This window comes from Rhinolophus hipposideros, assembly GCF_964194185.1.
Source record: "Rhinolophus hipposideros genome assembly, chromosome: 10".
Lineage (NCBI taxonomy): Eukaryota > Metazoa > Chordata > Mammalia > Chiroptera > Rhinolophidae > Rhinolophus > Rhinolophus hipposideros.
The window spans coordinates 57,919,633-57,942,130 of record NC_138056.1 but is presented as its reverse complement, the minus strand read 5'-3'; the positions used below and the strand labels follow the sequence as shown (position 1 = coordinate 57,942,130).

General features: G+C 35.1%; 1 protein-coding gene across 2 annotated transcripts in view; it reads right to left on the bottom strand.

The window, feature by feature from the left end:
* Positions 1-22,498, bottom strand: part of HIKESHI (heat shock protein nuclear import factor hikeshi) — a 39,718-nt gene that overhangs the window by 14,112 nt on the left and 3,108 nt on the right. For both annotated transcript variants that reach the window (XM_081064962.1, XM_081064961.1), the window contains exon 2: positions 20,690-20,927. In XM_081064962.1, the coding sequence (XP_080921088.1) occupies positions 20,690-20,927 (238 nt within the window). The remainder of the gene's footprint in view (positions 1-20,689; positions 20,928-22,498) is intronic.

The following is a 22,498-nucleotide window of genomic DNA, read 5'->3' as shown; positions in this document are numbered from 1 at the left end:
CCCCTGGTTGCTACAAGCTTTGGGTTAGTTTCCAGAGTCCTGGAAAAGTTAATTCCGACAGTTTTGGTCTATTTCATTATTGTTGTTGTTGCTTTTATGGAGGGATAGACTTTTGTAGTTCCTTTCTTCACCATTTTTATTGTTTTAAACTTAGAATTTGCTAAGTTCAGAATATGCACTACTATTTGCATAAGTCTCCAATGATCTCAATCAAGGAAAGAGGTTCAATACAACCTTCTACTGCTTTAGTTGTAACTATCTGCCCAAGCAGACAGTCTTGTCATCTCTAACCTTCATACTGCATCACACATACTCTCGGCAAATGAGTAAGGCCCCTAAGTAAAACTCACTAAGATGCATTGTAAGAGAAGGAACTAAGGAAATATTCTGACTTCTTCATTTTAAGAGGAAGAAAAAGAGATTCAAAAGTCTTCAGCAGTCTTTAATCTATGTTGTCTGAGAGCTATTGTGAAATTATATCATTCTTTTAGTAACTCTTATGCTCAAAATGGGCTGGACACAGTAACTGATACCCTCCAAGTACAAAGGTTCTTATTTGCAAACCATAAAATAAAATACTGGGAAGAAACTCTGGATTATACAAATTTACAGTTAGTGTTTAATTTTGGAACTGAATTTATGAGAGCCGAAGTGAAAAACAAAACAAAACAAAAAGACAACTATGATTAGTTATATTGAGTCTCATTGTCTGGGGGGAAAACAGCTGAGAAAGTAAAACATGTGACCTGATCTTTTTGAAAAATACATTAAAGTCCTCAATAACATTCCAACAGTAAAAGCAACGGCAATTTTTTTTTTTAAGATTTTTTATTGGGGAAGGGGAACAGTGTGTATTCCCAGGACTTTATTAGGAACAGTGTGTTTTTTCCAGGACCCATCAGCTCCAAACCAAGTTGTTGTCCTTCAATCTGGTTGTGGAGGGCGCAGCTCTGCTCCAAGTCCAGTCGCCGTTTTCAATCTTAGTTGCAGGGGGCGCAGCCCACCGTCCCATGTGGGAATCGAACCGGCAAGCTTGTTGTTAAGAGCTTGTGCTCTAACCAACTGAGCCCTCCAGCCGCCCCGCAGCAGCTCAGCTCAAGGTGCAGTGTTCAATCTTAGTTGTGGGGGACCGCAGCCTACCACCCCATGCAGGAGTCAAACTGGCAACCTTGTTGAGAGCATGCGCTTCTAACCAACTGAGCCATCTGGCCTCCCCTCGGCAGCTCAGCAGCAGCTCAGCTCAAATTGTTGTCTTCAGTCTAGTTGTGGAGGGCGCAGCTCACTGGCCCATGTGGGGATAGAACCAGCAACCCCATTGCTCAGACCTCACGCTCTAACCAACTGAACCAATCGGCCACCCTCAACAGCAAATTTTTCAAAGCTATTTCTCAAAGTGTTCATCCTCAAGGTAAGGTCAAAGCCTAACACAAGGCTCAAATCAGAAAGAAATCCTACAGGAAACTTGTCAGTACACAAGGAAAAGCAGTCATCATCATTTACTATCTGGATCTAAAGGACTCTTTAAAATAGACACATTTTTTTTTTTTTTTTTTGTAGAGCAGTTTTATTTTTATTTTTTATTTTTTTATAGTTTTATTTTATTCTATTTTATTTTTACATCAGGGATGCTGTGGATGCCTGGTCATGGCATTGTACACCAGAGACTGGACATTAATGAATGCCAACTATAATTTTATGTGTATAAAATAGACACATTTTGATTGAGACAACCAGGATGGCGCAGTAGATAAACACTGTGCTTACCTTCTTTCACAACCACATCCAAATTACAACTAATCTAGAAAACAACCATCACTGAGAATCACCTAAAATCAAGCTGAACTGAAGCCTTTCAACTAAGGACATGCAGAAGAAGCCACCTCCAAACTGGAAGGGCAGAGCTGCGGAACGAGCTAGTCCCACACCCGTGTGTGACCATTAAAGATCTGGAGGGATATTTCGTCTCTGGGGGTCCCCCCAAAACCCCCACAGGAGCGAGAGGTGCCAGCTGCACCCCAGCCCAGGGTTCCAGTATCAGGGAAAGAAGTCCCCATAATTTCTGGTTGTGAAAACCAGCGGAGACTGTGACTGAGACTGAGGGTGGCTGCACTCCCAGGCACTCCTCTGAAAGGGATCGCGTGCACGGACTTACTGCCCATCGGTGGAATCACTCACTATGAGCTCCAAGGCTGGAGCAGCAGCTGGAAAGGCAGCAGGGACATATGGTGGGGAACTGAGTTGTCCAGCTTGGGATGAGGGCTGGAGAGGCGGTTTTCTCCTGGACAGGGGAGCTGGTGGAGGCCATTGTTTCTTTGCTGAGCCCTCCCCTTTCCCTGCATGCAAATGCAGGTGACTGCCATTTCTGAGTCTGCCATTCATTCCCACAGCCTGGTGATTTGAGACCCGGCCCCAGCCAACTTTTGGGCACACAGAAACCACTTCCAGTGGCTTTTCTGTGCAAACTGCCCACCTTAGCTCAAGCTACAGATTTTCCTAGGGTCTCTCAAAGGTTTGCGGAACCAAGACAAGCAGCATCTGGCTTGAGCTTGTCCTGTATCTCTAGCTGAACAGCGCTAAGATGGCACTAGTGGCAGCCGGCCTTGGTTTGTGGTTTGGCCTTTCAAGGCACTTCCAAGCACAGCACGGCTGCAGCTATCTGTGGATTTCTTTATGGCTCCTGCCAGGTGGCCCCGGGTGGGGCAAAGGCTGTGGCTGAACTTGACCTACAGTGGATCCCCTCCAAAGTGGTGCTGGGGCTGGAGCCCCCAGTAGCCAGCTTCAGAACAAACTGGAGCATTACCCAACTGCCTCCTAGAACGACACACCCAAGGGGCGGATTGGGCAGATCCTGCTCCGTAGGGTCAACCCTTGCACAACTCTTCCACTGTAGTCAAGGCCAGTCCTCACAACAAGTGAGCCCAAGGGTCAGTCCCTCACACTGATGTGCAATTATCAACCAAGGCTCAACTACAAAAGGAAGGCACACACAACCCACACAAGGGGCACACCTGGAATGCATGGCTCAGGTGACCAGAAAGACTGTGCCACTGAACCCCACAGCACACCTACTATTACATAAGGCCGCTCTACTAAGACCAGAAGACATCACAGCCCTACCTAATACATAGAAACAATCACAGGGAGGCAGCCAAAATGGGAAGACAAAGAAACCTGTCCCGAATAAAAGAACAGAACAAAGCTCCAGAAAAAGAACTAAGCAAAACAGAGATAAGCAATCTATCAGACAGAGTTCCAAACACTGGTTATAAGAATGTTCAATGATTTCAGGGAGAACTTCAACAGAGAGATAGGAAGCATAAAAATGGAGATGGAAACCATGAAAAAGAACCAGTCAGAAATAAAGGATACAATAACAGAAATGAAGACTATATTACAGGGAATCAACAGTAGATTAGATGAAGGAGAGAATCTAACCAGCAATGTAGAAGGTAGCAGAAAACTCCCGACCAGAACAGCAAAAAAAAAAGAATCCAAAAAATTAAGGATTAAGGGGCCTCCAGGACAATCTCAACCGTAGCAACATTTGCATTACAGGAGTACAAAAAAAGAGAGAACAAGAGATTGAAAAACTTTTTGAAGAAACAATGACAGAAAGCTTCCCTATCCTGTTGAAGGAAACAGACATACAAGTCCAGAGAGCAGAGAGTGTCCTAAACAAGATAAATCCAAAGAGGCCAACACTAAGATTCATCATAATTAAAATGCCAAGGGTCAAAGACAAAGAGAGAATCTTTAAAAAAGGGAAAAGCAGTTAGTTACCTGCAAGGGAGCCCCCATAAGACTGTCAGCTGATTTCTCAACAGAAACTTTGCAGGCAAGAAGGGAGTGGCAGGAAATATTCCAAGTGATGAAAAGCAATGACATACAACCAAGATTGCTCTACCCAGCAAGGTTGTCATTTAGAATTGAAGGACAGATAGCAGCTTCCCAGACAAGAAAAAGCTGAAGGAGTCATCACCACCAAACCAGTACTACAAGGAATCTAGAGGGACTTCTCTAAGATGGGAGGGGGGTTAAGGATGGATGAAAGGGGAAGGGATTAAGAAGTACAAATTGGTTGTTACACAACCAATTAGCATAAGGAATATACTCAATAATATTGTAATAACTACGTATGGTGCCAGATAGGTACTAGATCTATCAGGGTGATAGATGGGAATGGGGTTAGGGGCAGGGCGAAAAAGGCGAAGGTATTAAGAAATACAAATTGGTAGTTAATACAGTGTGGGGAATATAATCAACAATGTTGTAAAGATTATGTGGGGTGCCAGATGGGCACTGGGCTTATCAGGGGGATCACGTCATAGACTGTGTAGATGCCTGACCACTGCACTGTACACCTGAAGCTGAAGTAGAATAATATTGAATGTCAACTATAACTAAATATACAGGTATATATAGTTACAGGATGTGGAGTAAAACATAGGGAAGATAATTGATGGTATTGTAACAGCTATATAAGATGGTAGAAGAGTACTAACTTGGGGGGTGGGTTACCACTTTATGAGGGGTTTAAATGTTTAACTATTATGTTGCTTTGCACACCTGAAACTAATCAAATATATATATATGTGTGTGTATATCTATATGTATATATATATGTATATATATATGTACATATATATACATTTTAAGTAAATTTTTAAAAGTTCAGAAGAGACAGTGAAAAACAACTTTATTAGAATTTTTATTAAGTATTGACATATAGCAAACCCATATATTCATTCCACATTCCCCAAGAATTTAAGTTATAGATAGGCAAAATGAGCAAGTTCTCTGACTACAACGTTCATCAACTGTCGTGGATAAATGGGGAAGATACCCGTCTTATAAAATCTGACTACTGATTTTAAACACATCTCTAATAGGTTCTAGCTTATCATTACTTCTGGTTATTTTTCTGGAAATCGCATTATCAAAAGGCCAATACTTGAAACCTTGAAATTGTGAAACTTCTAAGGGCTCATAATTTGTTGAAAAAAGGATGGCCATCTATCTCTTTGATCTGTAATTTATCATTTTTAGATTTATAAACATTATTTAGAATAATCAATCCAATTAATTTCTTTCATTTCTACACCTATTACCTTCTAATTACCTTTGTATAAACACCCACTTTCAGCAATGTCCACTTATAAACTGTATCCAATTTTGGAGCACACATATAAGAGATAAAAGAATACCAGCATACATCCTTTCTCATGTCCAAGATTTTGTCACAAAATATTGTGTTATTACTTCTTCCTTGCTGAATTGTGAAAGGAGGAAGAAACATACTATTCAATTATCAATTTTTTCAGTTTGAGAAAATTCACCTAAGAGATCATCTGAAAATTCAGTCTGAGATTTTGCTTATATGATCAACTTCGCCATCATCAGAACCTGGAATGCTGCTATTTCTCTCTTTGTATTCATTTTCTGATTCATGTGATAACTGTGAAACTTGTTCCTTTGTCAGTTTTCTTCTCTTTGCCATTATGAACAAAATATGAAAAATTATGAATTTCCAATTCTGTTCAATAAAAGTGAAAAGGAGATAATGAAGATGGTGTCTCCAGTCTCCCTTTATACTTCTTGAATGACATAATCCTTTCAACAATGCAATATGGAAACTGGGATAATGAAATGGCAAAATAAGGTGCATAAGATAAATCTGTCCCACAATCTATTTTTGTAAGATCTGGAAGGCAAGAATGGTTTTCACATTTTTAAAGGGTTGTTTAAAAAAAAAAAAAATGCAACAGTGACTATATGTGGGCCACAAAGCCTAAAATATTTACTATCTTTATATCTTACCCTTTACAAAAAAGTAATTCCATCATTCTTTTTTATTTCATTTTTTTTGCATAGTTGAGAATAATTGATGAGTAATGATGAAATAATTCTTTGGATGAAACAGCATGATGTAGGTAAAGTCAAGTCACTAATACCTCCAAACGCATCTAAGATTTATAGACTCGTCCAGAGCACCCATATGGTACTTGCAAGATAAAATGAGTTTAAAAAACACACAAGTAACTGTTGTTTGGAAGATCTCCACAAAAGAATAAAAGTACTGAAGTATCAATCTCTCTAAGAGTTTTAAGTATCCCAAAAAGAAACTGAAAAACTAAAGATAAGTCCACTGGGCAAGACATTACAGGTGTGCATAGCAGCAAAAAGAACTAAAGAAAAAATACTTATGCCAAAAATAAGTCATTCACAATAAAGTGCCATTTGAATATGATGTATGCTAAAAAGCTATATAGAAACAGCTTAATTATGCCTGTTTAAAAATCTTCCTAGTATTGAATATAAATATTTAGTAATTACATATATATATTTCTAAACTTTCTTTGCTTCACTTCTATTGATAGCCTGACAAGACTAAATTACATTTTTCATATTCTAAGAGGATAAATATCTAAGAGATAAAAATGATGACTTATTTGACATTATGTCTAGAATTTAGATGTCTGAAATGTATTTAAACAAGCAATTTATTTTCCAAGTATATAAAGTCCATCACTGTGCTTCTACACACTGTAAAGAACATAAAGTAAAAGATACAAACAGTCCGTATCCTTAAGGAGTTTATACTCTAATGGGGCAGTAACAGTCACTTAACCTTTGTGAATAGGTTTCATTATCTGGGTGATTTTTAAGATCCCTTCTAGAGCTATCTTTCTGTGATTTTATAAAAACATAACTATTTCTTCAGTACCAACTATGTACCAGGCACTATTAGGCATTTTGCATTCATTATCTCTAACGCTCACAAAAACACTTGCACTACAGATATTGTCATCTCCATTTTACCTGAATTCTCCTCTAAATAACTTGGTCAAGACTACCCAGCTTGTAATGAGTATCATCGGGATTCAAAACAGATCTATCAAGCTCCAAAGCTGATGCTCATTACAGTTCATTATCCTACCTGTTCATACCAAATTCTATGGCACAAACTCTTCACTGATTTTAATTTACTTCACAATAAGCCATTCAAGAAAGCAATTCAAGAAATATCAGGAAGTAAAAGGTTCCCATTCTCGGTCATTAGCTCCACTTCATGTGAAAAGATTAACATTAGCATCTTGAGCTTCTTTTGTCCTTCCAAATCCTCTTGACAAGCTTAACCCAATTTTAAAATGAAAACCAGAATAAGTGTAAAAGTATCTTCTTGGCAACTGAGCTAGATGAAGTGAGAGGAGACAATTCATGTATAGATAGAGAAAACCAAAGCAAGGACATTAAAAACGGCAGCAACCCCAAAAATAGATGAGCAGAATTATAAAGAAGAAATCCAAATGATGATTTCTAACAAATTCTAATTTTAACATTCCTTAAAAATTCCTCTTTGGTGCTAAGCCTTTTTTCACGGGTATTTTTGTCACTGACTTGAAAAACAAAGAAAGGCTGAGCAACTGTACCAGACTAAATATTAAAGAAGTGTGACAGTTAAATGCAATGCTCCATCCTGACTGGATCCTAGATGGAGGGGTGAGGGTGGAAACACGTGACTGTTTACAAAAGGCTTTATTGGGAAAACTAGCAAAACTTTAATGCAGGCTGTATATTAGACAAGAGTATTGTATTAATGTTAAATTTGCTGAATATGAACCCTCTGATTCCCTTTCCCATCGGTTCTGAACATCAGTCTTGGTGGTTGTAAGGGGAGTAATAGTACTAAGGCTGGCCTCATAGTGCTTATAGTCTGCTATATAGTGCGTGAGCTAGTTTCAAACAGGGTCCCCCCAAAAAAAAACTGTAAGAAAAAAATTTGAATATGATTATTTATACTGTGATTATATAAGAGAACACCCTTGTTCTAGGAAATATATGCTGATGTATTTAGGAGTAAAGGGGCACGTCTACAACTTATTCTCAAAAGTTTCAGGAGCGCACACACACACACACACACACACACGCACACTTTGATCTCCAGAGAATGATAAATAACATGTAGTAAAATTTATGAATGTGGGAGAACATAAGAAAATTTTTATACTAGTCTTATAATTTTTCTCTATTTATAAAATTATTTCAAAAAAAGTTGTTTTAAATCTCTAATACAAAAACATTCTTTTAAATATCAGAATTTAGTTAGAATTTCATTGCAAACTAACACAACGTCACAGTAGGGCCTCGGTAAAAAAAAAAAAAAACAAAAAGCATAAGGTGCCTAATTTGCCCTGAAGGCCTGAAACATAAAATACTAGCTAATTGTACTACAAAGCTCTACCACATTCATTACTCTATATTATTTACATAAATATATAATCCCTCTTTTTGAGACGACAGGTGATTTGATCAAGTCTTTCTTATTCTTCTATCAAGTACAATCATATGTTAAAGTACTAAAGACACAATAAAAAATATTTGTTAAGTTCCACATAAGTGTTTTTAGTATATCTGACCTAATGTCCTACTCCCCCACCTGCTCTTCCAATCTTGGCCTCTTCTGTTTCCCATCTCCACATAATTCTCCACTGCAGATGTCACTGGAATTCTCCCTGACTGAGGCATTGAGCCATTTCCTCATTGTCTCTTGAAACACTTTAGAAATAGTTAACCTACAGAGAAAAGGAAGGTTTTAAGTTGAACTTTCTGTGTATGAAAGAGTATGTAGATGTGATTTAAACAGATTTTTCAAATAGTATATGAACTCTACAAATATTTACCTTTGAAAAATGCATATAAACATGCATAAATATTGTAATATAAATTCTTTCAGTTACATATTTTTGGTCAAGAGAAACTGCTTCCACCTTCCAAATTCAGAATAAAAAATTTAAACCATAATTTAAAACATATTGTACTTATGTTCGTTACATATTATGAACCAAAAAAACTTCTTAAAGTTAACATTACATGGCACCTTATAATTCATAGTTACAAGTTTTATTATAGACGTTTAAGTCATTATAAGTAGACACCAGCATTCAGCTGACCTACTATATGAATGTTAAGTTTTCTTATACATTTTACAGTTTAATGACACTCCTAAAGCTATATACCACTTTCAGAAGTCAGGTAAGACATTTTAAGGAAAAATTTCAAAAAGCACTGCAAAATCTGACAACACTAATATCATAGAATTAGAAATACTTAAGTGTATGTGGAAAATGGATTTCTAATTATAATTACAGATACCTTTTATGTTAATGAGATGGACAGACCTCAAAAAACCAACCTATCTCCCAAAAAACTTCATTAAGAAAATTAAAAATGTGGGGCGGCCAGTTAGCTCAGTTAGTTAGAGCACGATGCTTGTAGCACCAGGGTTGCCAATCAATCCCCACATGGGCTGGTATGAGCTGCACCCTCCACAACTACCTTGAAACAACTAGTACTTGACTTGGAGCTGATGGGTCCTGGAAAAACACACTTAAAATAAATAAAAGTTTTAAAAAATAAAAAATGCAATCCATTGAGAAAATTCTGAGTACAACCTGCTGTGAAGAATGTGAAAATTCTGAACTTAGAAGAAAATATACAGAGTATTTATAATAGTCCTTTTGGCTTCCTATTATCCATATCTGACTTTCTCATATGCTATTAAGAGTTGCAATGCTGAATTTTGGTACGAAGATGATGAAAATAGATATGAGAATAGTCCCCCAAAATAAGGCCTACCTGGAAAATAAGCCCTAGCATGATTTTTCAGGATGACATCCCCTGAACATAAGCCCTAATCCGTCTTTTGGAGCAAAACTTAATATAAGATCTGGTCTTATTTTCGGGGAAACACTGTAAGTATCTTTAATCCAACATGTGATTTTCACCCTAAGGTTTTTGTCATTATATTCAGAATTTCACTAAGTGGATTGAGACAGCCAGGAAAACTGAAGATGAGGCCCAATAAAAATGACCAAATCCAGATTCATAGTTGTCAAACAAAGATGTTTGTTAATATTAACTCAAGGTACATTGTGAAAAGTTAATAATGTATCATAATCCTCAAAGAAACCACTAAAAAACTAATGCAAAGGTAGATTTAAAAAAATATAGATTAAAAAAATACTCAAACCAAAAGAAGGCCAAAACCAGGGAATGCAATAAAATAATAAAAAGAAATAAAAGGTATAAAAATTGGAAGGAAAGAAGTCTTTTCCACAGATATCATGACCATCTATACAGAAAATCCTAGGAAGCTAGTAGAACTAATAAGGGAGGTTAGCAAGATATTCTATATGTCAACCTTTCCTTCATCCTTTGGATACAAAGTCAACATAAAAAAATCAACTGTGTGACAACACCAAATGTTGGTAAGTATGTGGAGCAACGGGAACTCTCACACATTGCTGGTGGAAATGCAAAATGGTATAGCCACTTTGGAAGACAGTTTGGCAGTTTCTTACAAAACTAAACACTCTTACCATATGATTCAGAAATTGCACTCCATGGTTTTTACCCAAGTTGAAAACTTCTGTGCACACCAAAACCTACGCATGGATGTTTACAGCAGCTTTATTCCTAACTGCCAAAAACAAAGCAACCAAGATGTCCTTCGTAGGTGAATGGATAAAATGTGGTACATCCAGGCAATGGAATATTGTGCGCACTAAAAAGAAATGAGCTATCAAGCCATGAAAAGACATGGAAGAACCTTAAAACATATGAAGTCTGACAATTAAGTTCGCGAACTCATCCTAGAAAAAGTGCTACATACCTCATTGTTGAATATTGCTACGGTCACCTTTGAAGTACTCCCTTTGGGAAGCTATGCACCAATGCCAGCGCCTAGTCCACTCTTCAAAGCAATTTTGGAACTCTTTCTGGAATGGCCATCAGAGCTGTCGTGTTACCCTTGATGTCCTGAAGATCATCAAAATGTCTTCTTTTCAGTATTTCCTTTATCTTCGGGTAAAGAAAGAAGTCATTGGGGGCCAGATCAGGTGAGTAGGGAGGGTGTTCCAATACAGTTATTTGTTTACTGGCTAAAAACTCCCTCACAGACAGTGCCATGTGAGCTGGTGCATTGTCGTGATGCAAGAACCATGAATTGTTGGCGAAAAGTTCAGGTCACCTAACTTTTTCATGCAATCTTTTCAGCACTTCCAAATAGTAAACTTGGGTAACTGTTTGCCCAGTTGATACAAATTCATAATGAATAATCCCTCTGATATCAAAAAAGGTTGGCAACATCGCTGCAACAAGTTCACGAACTTAATTGTCTGACCTCGTATTACTAAGAGAAAGAATCAAATCTAAAAAAGTTTCATACTGTATGATACCAACTATATAACATTCTGGAAAAGGCAAAACTGTAGAAACAAAACAAAAAATCAGTGGGTGGGGAGGAGGTAAATAGGCAGAGCACAGAGGATTTTTAGGGCAGTGAAAATACTCTGAAATATGTCATTATACATTTGTCCAAACCCATAGAATGTATAACAGCAAGAGTGACCCCTAAGGCAAACTGTGGACTTTGGGGGATTATGATGTGTCAATATAGGTTCATCACGAGTAAAACAATTGTTACCATTGTGGCAGGTGATGCTGATAACAGAAGGCTATGCATGTGTGTGGGCAGGGGTATATAGGGTATCTATGTACCCTCCTGTCAATTTTCTTGTAAACCTAAAACTGCTCTAAAAAAAAAAGTCTTTAAAATATCAATTGTACTTCTAGATACTAGCAACAAACAACTGGAAATATAAAGTAGGTTCACACATTTTAGGGGGAAAAGTCAAAATGTCCGACAAAAAACAGGTAATCAAACCATAATTTATCAACAAAAGGTAATACTATCCTACCATTTAAAACATACAAAAATGGAATGTATAGTCGACGTTAAGTGTTTCTGAAACTCATGTCACCTTTCCGTTTTAAGTAAACATAAAAAGCTTATCTTCTATTCACATTCCAGCCCATCTGAATGTGTCTGTTTCTCATTTTACTTGGTTAATAGGAAAGCAGGGAAAGAAAAGAAGGGAAAATTAAACACTTAATACTTTTTAAATACATCCCAATTTCATAACCCACTATGAAATAATATTAACTAAAAATGGCAGAAAACAGCAGTTACAAACATATGGACTACATATACATATAAAACACTGGAAAGGAATTAGAATGCAGTTTTCTCCTTAAACTTACTTTGGGAGGAGAAAAGACCTACACTTAGAATACTGAACCAAAAATGAGTATCTAATCCCTGCTCTAAAACTTTCTCGATCTCAAGAGTCTCAATAGTAAAATTATGGACTAGATTAAACTATTTTAGGGCCTTCCACTCTAATATTCCATGGCTTACTCTCTTATTACACTTGGCAAGAATATGCTGTATTAGTTTTTTATGTAGTACCAAGTACACTGTACCTTTATTATGACTCTCTAAAAACTGCCATGACAATCATGATCCATTATCCACATTCAGTACCCTTTCTCCAGGGTTCCTATACATTTGTTTTAAAGGTCATTTTAATCCAGGAATTCAGTTCCACTTCTAGGAATTTCTTCTACAGAAATACAGTGCTAGAAAATATGTACAAAGATACGTGTAAGAATGTTTATTGCAGCATTGCTGGTAAAACAATAAAAATATGGAAACAACCCAAATTTCCATCAATTTATTAAATAAATTATGGTTATTACCAAGCAATATAAAACTGTTTGAAAGAGGTACATATATCCATACTGCCTGAAGGTTACCAGACGTTCTTTTCTGAGCAAAATATTAAATTTCTCTGATATCCAGCCTCTTAAAAACCAGAGGCTGATAATACCCATCTGTAAATGTTGTTCAAGATTAAATAGGTTAATACACATGAAAGCCTAGCACAGTGTATCGCACAAGCAAATATTCAATGTTACCCTTTCCTTCATCCTTCAATTATAAAATCTTCCTAACTGACTTCTCTGGCTCTAATCTCAACAAGATTCTCCAAGCCATCCCAATGATTTTCCTAAAACATCATTTTTAATAATATCACATTCTTGCTCAAACACTTGCTTACCAGAAAAAAAATTAAACCCCACACTGTATGACCATCACATAACTCCATTTTACCTTTAACTTACCCCTGCCCATACCTCCCAAATGGGAGCCTATCATGCCACCCTCAAGTCTCCTCCTCATTGCCACTTAAGGTGCAGTGCATATTACTTTATAACTTTGATCTTCTCTAAATGCAATTCCCATCCCATTCAAATCTATTCATACTTCAAATTCATGCTCCAGTATAATCTTCCAGAGTATTTTTCAATTATCTCAGCTCACTAATCTGTTTCCTTTTAACACTGTCTTGGAGTGATTTTAACCTTCACACACTTATACAATATTCTAACTGAGAGCAGTCATCAATTTGAAAAGTATGTGCTAAGAATGAAGTAGACATTCAATAATTACTTGAGGAATAAAATATACAACAAAGTTTTAACTACACAGGCAGGTACTTTTTTCTGTAATTTTTTAATGGAAATGTCTAAAGTAATTTCTAATGTATATCCCAAGCTTTCACAATGTAAATAAAACAACTTAAAAATCATGGTAAGGCAAAAGACCTATGGTACCTATAGTAATCCACTTTTTGAAGCTCCGTACCATACAAATTTTAGTTTTGTTAATATTGCTGTTTATGTGCTAATTTGAGTTTGCATACACCTTCCTGTAAAGCAAAGAAGCTCTTTATATAGAACCGCCAGTATTTCATAATTTTTACTGTTTTTCATTAAATGCCTCTTCCACTTTATGGAAGAGGCAAACACTGCCAAAGTTTCTTAACATGAAGTCAGTTTCACGTGACCTAATCTTCTACCCTCCTTACTCCCATAAAATTCTGCTGGATTTGTTATTTAAATTCTCAGTTCAATCACAACTGCCTAAAGTTATTTCAATAAGTCTCTCTACCACCTTGATGTGCCAGTTAGCTAGGTTTGCTCAATATAAAAATTTATAAAGGGCACCTCAAAGGTTCATAAGTATAAATCTATTACAAACCCACCTATTCTTGTATTTTTAATAATATACCATACCCTAGTATGAATAACAAGTCCAATCTTTTATATATAAATTAAGAATTCTAGTAATTTAAACATCCAAAAAGTGCTTTCCCAAAACATAATACGAAAAAAATCACCAGAAACCTTTTAACATTTTATCATTCATTTAATGTTGATATCGACTAAGTCTCTAAATATTTTAAGCTGCTTTATTTTTCTTTAATAAAGCGTTGTGATTTCCCCATTACAAATACTACCCTGACATTGTTTTGTTTTCATCAATAAAACTATTAATCACCATGTAATAATGGAAATGAGAAATTTATGAGAAAAGACAGGAAAAGAAAAAAACTAGTCATTACCATAATGGAAATAAATCCATTATCCCGTACTAGATCAAGTATTACTCTGCGATTAGGTTTTGGATTATTTTATCTAACTCCACAATAGAAAACACACCTCACTGAGTATTACTATTAAAGCTTTAGTTAGACCAATCAGACTGACTCATTTTTGATTGCTGAATCAAAATTTCTCCAGATTGGATGAATCTTCTTAAGATTTCAGAATGTACCCCACACCCCCCCTCCAGATCCCAACATTTTGGGTGTCACAAGAGAAAAGGAAAAAGACAGCCAAAGGCAATGCAAAAAGGACAGGAGAAAGCATTTTTCGTTATTCCCTAAAGCATCTGCTGCAGGGAATATAGTGATGATAGAAACAAAAAGAGACATTGTACCCCCTTCCCAACTCAAAATGCTGCCAAAGCCGGGGCAAAGGAAGAAACGGTAAGGTGGGGACACTGAAACTGACAATTAATTGGTATATCTTGGAAAACAACCAGAGTCCTGGTCTACTGATTCATGGCCAATATTAATCTTAATTAATGCAGAGGATCTGGGTACAAAATAGCCTATACTTTCCCACTATGCAAAAGGTTAACAGCTGACTACCAGCCCTATTACTATACAAACCACCTACCACTATTTTTAAGGCACTGCTATCATGTTCCATAGGCTTCTCAAACCAAAACCAAAAATATTATCTCTCTGGTCCCTTAAATTAGTTGCTCCTTTTCCTGTCTGGCTTATTACTACTGTATTTACCCGTATCTATCTAATCTTCTCGCATGTTTCCAACCAGTGATTTATTGTTTAAAAAACTGTAATGTCCATTTCCACTTCTTTCTTTCCTTTTTAAATCAGTACATAAATACTCACATAAATATTCATTTGTATGTTTATATTTTACTTTAAAATGGAGCAGTTTTAGAGCTCCCAAGAATTAAGTGAATATGCTTGATGCCGGATGCAGAAAAATTTGTCATTATTTCATCTTTTCAACAAATGGTATTGGAACAGTTTGATATCCATTTGCAAAAAAAAAAAAAAAATTGAAGTCTAATCCATACTTTGCACTAAATATAAAAATTAATTCAAATCACATCCCAGATATAAATATAAAATTTAAAACTAAAAAACTTGTAGGAGAAAACCTGTGTGACTCTGTATTAGGCAAATTTCCTAAACACACCAAAAGCACAATCCAGAAAAAAACAAATTGAAAAATTGGACTTCATCAAAACAAAAAACTTCTGCTCTACGAAACACATTTGTTTAAAAGACAAGCCAAAGACTAAAAAAAAAAAAAATTTTTCAAATCACATATTTTATAATGTATCAAGAATATATACAGAATTTTCAAAACTCAGTAATAAGAAAACAACCCAATTAAAAAAGCAGGGAAAAGATTTGAACAGATATCTCACCAAGGAAGATATGGAGATAGCAAATAAGCACATGGAAAAAATACTCAATATCATTAGTCACTAGGAAAACGCAAATTTAAAACACAATGGGGTACTACTTCACAACAATTAGAATGCCTAAAACTGACCATACCAAGTACTGGCAAGGACGGGAGGAATCAGAACTTTCATACATTGCTGGTTGAAATGTAAAATGGAACAACCACGTTGCAAATTACTTCGGCAGTTTCTTAAAAAGTTAAACATACAAGTACCACATGATTCAACCACTGCACTCTTTGAGAGTGCATTTCCTAAGAGAAATGAAAGAATATGTCCATACAAAGACTTGAAGACAAATGTTCCTAGCAGCTTTATTGAATGAATCAAAATTGGAAATAATCTAAATGTCCATCAACAGGTAAATGGATAAACAAATTGTGGTATATCCAAACAATGGAAAACTGCCCATCAATAGAAAGGAACAAATTACTGATAACACACTACAACATGAATGACTAAAAACCATACTGAAAGAAGGCGAAAAAGAATACATACTGTTATGATTTCATTTACATAAAATGCTAGGAAATTCAAAGTATTTTTATAGTGACAGAAAGTAGATCAGTAGTTGCCTAAGGCTGGGGAGAAGATAGGAGAGGAGATTACAAAGGAGCACTAGGAAGCATTTTAGGGGTGAGAGATATATTCATTATCTTGATTGTGGTGATGGTTTTACAGGTATATACGTACATCAAACATTTCAAACAGTACACTTTAAATATGTGCAGTTTATTGTATGTCAATTATAACTCAATAAAGCTATTAAAATTGCTAATAGCCAAAAAAAGTTAATTTCTCTGTTCTTTGGAAAATTTCTTAAGGATAAAAATTATGAAATATCAATATCTGCCTAAAAAAGAAATTGAAAAATTTTAATTAGGTCTAGTGGATCCTGATAGTATACCAGTGGTTAGAATACATCAATATAAATAAATACACACACGTATATATCCATGATTTTATGTTTCTTTAAAAAGAAGACTGATTACTTCTGAAGGTTGTTAGGGATCAACTCATTTTTTTGAACACTGGTATACTAAGAGAAAGAGTCAAGTATTTGTCCTGCCTTTCCTTAATGACTCTACCCCTGGGTAACCAAATAGTAGATACGCAAGTGTCTCTTTACAGCTAATAAATGATAGAATTAGATTATCATGTTGAACCTACTCTTAATTAACAGATCTAGGCATTGCATATAAATGGTTGTCATTTATGTACTTCCTTATCAAAGAACACACCACTACTTATAATAATCCTTCCAAAAAATTTAAAAAATGAATTCGAATGAAATCTGATCAAACCTCTAACTCCAACTAATTTACTGAAAATAGAGAACAGAGAATATATTAAGTTTTTTATTTTTATAAATAATACTTGAGAAAGCTATCAACCAATTGCAATGTTAAGGACCTTACACAGATGCTGATTGAAAAGTATGTAAAAACTTTAAAATATATAAACATAAAACTTCTGAGACCTTTGGAAATCAGAACACTGATTAGATAATTTGATATTAAAAATTAAGGTTTGGTTTTAGGTGTGATGACAGTTATTACAGTTGTTTTTTTAAAAAAGACCTTGCGTTTTATAGACACATACTAACATATTGACACATTACATGTTGTGACTCTGGAATCTGCTTCAAATAATACGAGTGGAAATATAAATTAAATAACATCCATGAGTAGGCCATTTTTGAAGCTGGGTTATGAGCAGAGAGGAGTTCAATATCCCATTAGGTCTGCTTTTTTTTCTATATGATTGATTTTTCTATAATGAAAAGTTTTTAAAACTAGGATACCTTGTTGAATTCACTTCGTAACTTTTTTATATACATAGATGTAAAAATCCAAAATAAAGTGGCCTAGGCTAAATTTCCTCTCTTATATTGGTCTTGTCCTTTTTGATATGAAGGTTATACCAGCTTCAAAACATAAACTGGTGAACTTTGCCTCTTTTCTATTTTCTGACAGTTTATAAAAGATAAGAACAATTTGCTTCATAAAGGTTTAGTTGAACTTTGTAAAACCAACTAGGCCTGACAATTGCATGTGGAATAGAGGTGTATTTTTAATTACTGATTTTAATTTGTTGATATTATATCTATTCACGATTTTAATTTCGAGTCAGTTTGTTTCATATATTTTTCTAAAAAATAGCCAATTTCACGTTCCTTTGTCATTCTCAAATGTATTGGCATAAAATTCCTCATAAACAGTACTGAACCTCTACTATATTTATGATTATGTCTCCATTTTTACAGTTTTAGTAACATTATTTGTGACTTTTTCCTCAGTACATCTTTTCAGTGGTTCATTATTTTATTAGTCTTTTCAAAGAATCAGATTTTTATTTCATTAAGTCTGTCGTTTCTTTGCTTTCTATCATTAATTTCTATTCTTAGAATTATCATTTTCTTTTACATTCTTTGGGTTACTTATGTTAAATACTTAGCTCACTCATTTCAATCTCTCTTTTCACATATATGCATTTAAGTCTATGAATTAATCTCTTTAGTACTACCTTACCTGATTTCAAAAAGTTTGATACGTGTTTTACTTTGTTTTGGTTTCTATAGAAGTTTAATGTCCATGATTATTTCTTCTACGACTCACGATTTTAAAATATTTTTTAATTTCTAACATGACAATGCCTTATCTTTTGACATGTAAATATAACGCATTGTGAGCTGTATATTGTCTGCCATTTGCTGCAGTTTGCTTTGTGATTTGGTATGTGGTGACATTTCATAAATGTTCTGTATACTTAAAAATGTGTATGATCTAATTATTAGTTGCAGGGTTTTATAAATGTCCATTAGTTCAAGCTTGCTAACTCTTTTATTCAAGTCTTCCATCTTTACTAATATTTAATTTACTTGATTTGTTAATTATCAAGAGGTGTATTAAAATATTAATATTAAAGCTGTTCATTTGTCATTGTATTTTTTCTTTATGTATTTGAAGTTGTTATATATACACACAAATTCATGACATTTACCTTTTCCTAGATATATTTAAGTCTTCTTAGTAAATTATCTCATTCCTAGTAAATAAATCCCTTAATCCTTGATAATGCTTTTGCCTTAGTCCAAGTTTTCTTAATATTAATATACCTATGACAGTTTTTTTGTTTGTTTGTTTTCTTTTTGGTTCTTTGGGTTACAGTATTTTAGACCCATTACTCATAAACAGCAATATGATTGTTTGCTGCCTTAAAAAACAAAAATCCCATTCTGCAGTCTCTATGTTTTCTCTGTTAAGTTTAGTCTGTTTACATTTATTTTGATAATTAATATAGCTGAAATTATTTCCATCATCTTTTGTTTTTAACATACTATGCTTCCTCTCACCTTTTTTAGTTTTCCTTAAAATTTTAACAGAACTACTTGCAAGTACAATCTATTATTACTCTTTCTAAACAATAGGACCTCAGAAAGCTTGAACTCAGATCACTACCCTTCGTGTCATATGCATTGTTTTCTAGCACAGTATTTAATTCTTGTGCATTCATTATGTTGTTTTATAAAATCAAGTTGTCGAGATTTGTCTACATGTTTACCAACTTCTTTGCTAACTTTGTGTCTTGCACCTTCCTCTACATTCTGGCTTCAATTTCCTCCTGTAAATACAATACCTTTAGAAATTCTTTCAGTAATGGTCTATGAGTAGTAAACTCTCTATCTCCATCTGAAAATACGTTTATTTCTCCTTCACTTCAAAATGACCATTTTCAGAGTTATTTTTTTTTCTTTGGCACTCTGAGGATATTAACCTATTGGTTTTTCACCTCTTTTCATGCTCTTGATATATCTGCTAGACTGACGAATTGCTGTTCAGTTATAAACGACTTGTCTTCTTTCACTGGTTCCTTTATTACTTTCTCTTTATAGTTAATGTCCAGTAATTTTCACTAGAATGTACTGAATTGTCTATTTTTTTCCTACTTATAGATTTCTATTTAGTATTTCCAGGCACAGCCGCAGAGAAGAGAAAAAGTGATCTGAGGTTATTTCTTAATGCCTCTCATAGGCCTGATAAATGAGGAAACCTTTCCCAACATACTTAAGAGTTAATTGCTCCTTTTCCTACGCTATCTCAGCACTTTATACAAACATCCACTGTTACTTTACACCCTAACGGCTGGTCTACAGAACCATCTTACTCTATAAGAATATGAACTATCTCAGGCAAGAACTTAATTACCTTTAAATATCCATAGTAGATACCCCAATGTTTGTTAAATATATAAATATGTTGCCTAAATATAATTTTTCCTTGGACTCTATAAACAATCTCTAGGAGAATGTATATTTATATTCTAAGAATTTTTGTCTTTCTTTATCTAGCTTTTCAAGGGAACCAGAGATTCAATGGGAGTAAATAGTACCTACTTGCATTCTCACATTTCTTCACAAAATAACCCAAAGCATCAAAGAAGAATTATGTCCCTGTAAGGTTTAACAGCTGCAATATCAACACAACCAATGGAAGAACACTGAAGGGGTAATCAAATCTAAAGTTCAAAAATCTGCACAGAAAAAAGGACTCTCATTTTATTTCCTATACAAGTCTACTTGGTTTATCTGTTTATTTGAACATAGATGTGCATATTAGATATTATGAGAAGATTCCTCTCATTATTTATTAAAATACTCACTAAATCAGAAACATTCCTTTACGAAGGTATATACCATACAGAGAACAGAGAGTAGTTCTCTCCAGGGGTAGAGGATGGGAGTGTGAGGAGCTAAAGAGATCTTTACTTACTATTTTTTAAATGTTTTAGTGTCATCTAATCTTTTTAAAAAATATTACATATTACTTTAGCAACCAACAAAATACAATGAAAAGTTAAAAAAAGCCATATTCTACATTATGTTATGTTAGAAAACAGTTTAATTATGAAACCATTTTAATATATTATTCTTACCAGATTTAAGACCTGAAATTTTGAAGATGGCACTTGGTTTCCCATTTGTGACAAATCCTAGGAGTTGCCATACTGGCAATCCATTTGAATCAGGGTAGGAAAAGTAGACAGATCCTCCCATTCCCTCAGGAAATGGAATTGTTCCCAGCATAAAAACGACCACATGGTTGATATTTTCATAATCAGGTATGTCAAAAACAAATTTATCTTCTGCCACTTGCTGTGCAACTGTTTGTACCTAGAAAATAAGAAACTGGTCTTAGTTCAGTAGTTTGATGAGTTTTCATAGCCTTTACAGTATTGGTATAAGCTGTTATACCCATATAGTCATATAGTCATATACCAAGTATAACGCTGGGTTGATCTGATACTCTAATTATGGAATTACCAAATATACCAGACAGAATGCTAATATTAACAGTGAATCCTATAAAAATGAGATTTAGAGGATAGCAAAGGGTATATAGTCAATAATATTGTATGGTGTCAGATGCGTACTAGACTTACTGGGATGATCACTTCATACGTTATAGAAATGTCTAATCCCTATGTTGTACAACTGAAACTAATAATTTCAGAAGTTCCCTGAAAGGATTTTACTTACATAAGTAAACCACTACAGCTTCATAATGTTATAAAAATTAAAGGTTGGTCAAAACACCACACCACCAAAGATCGATCTTCTACTTTGAACATAAAGAACCTCAGCTAATTAAAACAGGTAATCGGGCCAGCCTGGTGGCTCAGGTGGTTGGAACACCATGCTCCTATCGCCGAGGTCACCGGTTCAATTCCCACATGGGCCAGTGAGCTGCGTCCTCTACAGCTGAGATTATGAAATAACGGCTCTCCCTGGAGCTGGGCTGCTGTGAGCAGCCGGAGATCGGCACAGGATGCTGTATGCTGCCTTGAGCCACGGTGAGTGGCCAGCAGCCAGCATGAGTGGCCAGCAGGTGACAACTGGCGATGACTGCCTCAGCTAGGGGGAGCACAAGGCTCATAATACCAGCATGGGCCAGGGAGCTGTGTCCTACACAAGGAGACTGAGAAACAACAGCCTGAAGTGGAGTGGGTGTGGGGGTCCTCACTATTTGCTGATTCCATATTTGCTAATTGGCCTACTCACTAAAATATATTTGTAACCCCCAAATCATTATTCATTGCACTTGCAAAGCAGCAAAACATTTGAGATGCCTGATGCACATGTTCCCAGCTGAGGTAGAACAAAGCTACACTATGCCTTGTTTCAGCTCTCATACTGAAAACAAGAGTCCTTTTCACAGTCTACTGAGTCCCATGTTTGCATTTTTGTGCTTTTTGTTGGTGATCTGTTTAAAATGGCCAAGCTAAAATACTGGCTGGCTAGTGTTCCTAAGACCAAGAAGGCTGTTATGTGCCTAACTGAGAAAATAGGTGTTATATGTAAGTTTCATTTCAGACATGAGTTATAGTGCTATTGGCTGAGTTCAGGGTTAACAATCAACAATATATATTAAATAGGTGTCTTTAAAATGAAACACACATAAAAAAAGATTGATTTAAAAAATGTGATCAGACAATTGCAAAAACCTAACCCTATCTTTCCCCTAATGATTCAGTATTTACCAATTGAGTGTTCACAGCAACTATAGAACATAACTACCGCAAATCATGAGAACAGACTACATATAAAATGTAAAAATTCTACCATGAATATGCTAAGTGGGAATTTTACAAGTGTCCTTTTAACTCATTTGGTAATCTAATTTTCTGTTCTAGAACTGAACAAGTTATACAATAGATCTTGTCTTATTTTAAAGTTTGAGGAAT